Below are 2,596 nucleotides of genomic sequence, written 5' to 3' on the forward strand. Positions count from 1 at the left end.
GCTGGGATTACAGGCACAAGCCACTGTGTCTGGCCTTATTGCTGATCTTAATGAGAAAGCATCTAGTTTCTAGTATGACATTCATGTAGAGTTTTTAGAGATGTTTTTTATCAAGTTAAGGAAGTTCTCCTCTATCTCACTTTGTTGAGAGTTTTGATGATTAATGAGTGTTGAATTTTATCAAATACTTTTTCTTTTTTTTTTTTCAAATCACTTTTAGTAACACAGAATACATTCTAACTTTTTAAAGTCTAAAGCTACATAAAACTCAATGCAATCTATTTTTCTATCTGAGATCAAAATGAGTTTCCTTTTTCCTAAGAAAACATAATTCTTATCATTGGGGTAAATCTGTATTCACGTGGTATACTTCAACAAACTTTTCCAAAAATTTTTAAGCCCTGTTTTAGAGAGAAATTCTTATGTTACACATATATTCACATATTTTTTCTTCAAGGCTAATGACAATGTATGAAGTTAATAGGCCTATTATGGAACCATGATATTCCTAATAATGTGAAATAAAAAGCCTCTCATTTACACAAAGTGTTCCTGAGTGGTGCAATAAGAAATGGGATCACAGATTTATGTACATATATGAATCACTAAGAGTTCAGAAATTAAGCTCACTTTAAGAAAACTCATTCTATAATTTCTCTTTGGAGTAGAGGTTGCAAAACTGTGATTCCTAATAAAAATATTGTATATAAGAGCTCCAAAACCAAGCATTAGCCTAAATTGACAACAACTGCAACTTAAAAACTATATCCAACTAGATCTTCACTGTGGTTATGCAACTTTTTGCTTAGTGGCCTGAAGGTTTTTACTGAGGTGACAACCTCTTATCTCTTGACCCTCCCTCTACCACAAAAAAAAAAAAAAAAAAAAAAAAAAAAAGAACAACAAAAACAAACAAACACCTCTACAGCTTCCTTCTTCATGGCTGTCTTTGGCAATGCTTCCAAATCTTGAAAGCAAAAGAACCTGCTGAAGTACATGAGGAGGATGAAAACACTATACATGATGTATGAAAATCAACCTGAGAGAACTAAGGAAGAAAATACTAGAAGGAAGGCCAAGCAGCAGTCGGCCCCCAACAGAAAACAAAAAAGCAGGAGGGCTGTTACTGCTCTGGCCCATTATCTCCCAATCAGAAGTGTGTGGAACCGAAAATTTAAACTCTGAAAAGGTAACAACTTTTGAGGAGGAGCAACGGAAGTGAATAAATGGTAAACAAGTACAGCAGTAGCTTTAGCTGTCAATGAGTTTCTTTGCTCTGGCACTGGCAATGTCAATACAATCTTTGTTGGTGTCAGCCTTGTCTGTGATTCGTTTTATTCGTGGATTTTGAGCATCAATCTCATTGCCTATGTTCAGGGCCATGTCTTTTAGATTTCCCAGGATACTGCCCACTTGAGTCAGGTTCTCTTCCATTTCATCTTCTCTGGCATCATTAGTTACGCGTTAAATGTATCCACCACTGGCTGCTCCTGTCGCTGGTTGCTGAGGCTGACCATTTGTCACCCAGCTTGGCTGTTTAGATATTACATTGCTAAGTGAGTTTTCTCCGCAATCTCCCCATCTTGTCTTATAAACCTTGCCAGACTCAAAGTTCTTTGTTCTATTACGTGAGCAGACACAAAGGCCACAGCATTTGTGGAGTTCTGTTAAAGTCTTCTCTGCTTCTCTCATGTCTTTATTTATTTGGTCCAAGCCTTCTTCTATGCGGTTTAGTTGTTCCCCTTGTTCATCCAGCATAGTGATGGTCTTGATTCCTACATCCTGAGACTCACTGGCTAAACCCAGGATTCTCCTCATACTTTCCAGAGACTCATCAGTAATCTGGTGAGCTCTCAGTTGAATTTCTTCTGATGACAGATTATCCATGATGCATTAAAACTCTATTAGGCACAGAAATGGAAATGTCGATATTCTCTGTCTATGCTACTATTCCTCTTGTGTCACTCTTGCCAAGCGGGTGAAGCCACTCCTCTCTGGCCGCTGTAGATCCCCAAATGCTTTCTCTTCATCTATTAACACGATCATATGATTTTTCTTCTTTAGCAAGCAGCACGAAAAGTGACAATCTTAGAAAGGATCTTTCACATAAGGATTGCTTTTCTTTTCCTTCCTTCATTCCTTTTACCACATTCGGGACACTAAACATGTGCTGGAATTCAGTGTGTGGCCTCCTCTGGTCACACCCTCCAGTCCCCTCTCCTAAAGTGCTATAGCCTAACAGGTATACCTCTCTACCTTTACTTCTTTTTTTCTGCTTTAGGAAGTAGTCTTCGATCCAGGAGGAGGCTCAAGAGTAAACCCATCTACAGCAGAAGATGCAGACTGGGAGAGCAGCTCTTCTCTTCTCATCCAGCATGCCGAGAACACAGTAAAGACCTTTGAGCAGCTATTCAGATCAGTAACATTGACCACTATAAGGAGCAGCATTTCCGCGAGCAGCCGGCCAAAGGCAGACAGCTGGTGGAGAGTCTTGTCAGAAAATTCACCATGGGTAAGTTGGCCATGGAGCTTAGGAAGACTTCCAGCCTAGGATGTGAGGGTGATCTGGCTGTGACATCTGTCACCCCATTGATCA

At 39.4% G+C, this 2,596-nt stretch overlaps 1 protein-coding gene across 1 annotated transcript; it reads right to left on the reverse strand.

Annotated features, from left to right (window-relative positions):
* Positions 1 to 205: 205 nt before the first annotated feature.
* LOC108297485 (synaptosomal-associated protein 23-like) lies at positions 206 to 2,015 on the reverse strand. The gene is given in 2 exon segments (XM_037735429.1): positions 206 to 1,901; positions 1,972 to 2,015. A coding segment is annotated over 1 exon segment (636 nt). The 5' UTR covers positions 1,888 to 1,901; positions 1,972 to 2,015; the 3' UTR covers positions 206 to 1,251.
* Positions 2,016 to 2,596: the final 581 nt, after the last annotated feature.

Source organism: Cebus imitator, unplaced genomic scaffold (genome assembly GCF_001604975.1).
Source record: "Cebus imitator isolate Cc_AM_T3 unplaced genomic scaffold, Cebus_imitator-1.0 Scaffold804, whole genome shotgun sequence".
NCBI lineage: Eukaryota > Metazoa > Chordata > Mammalia > Primates > Cebidae > Cebus > Cebus imitator.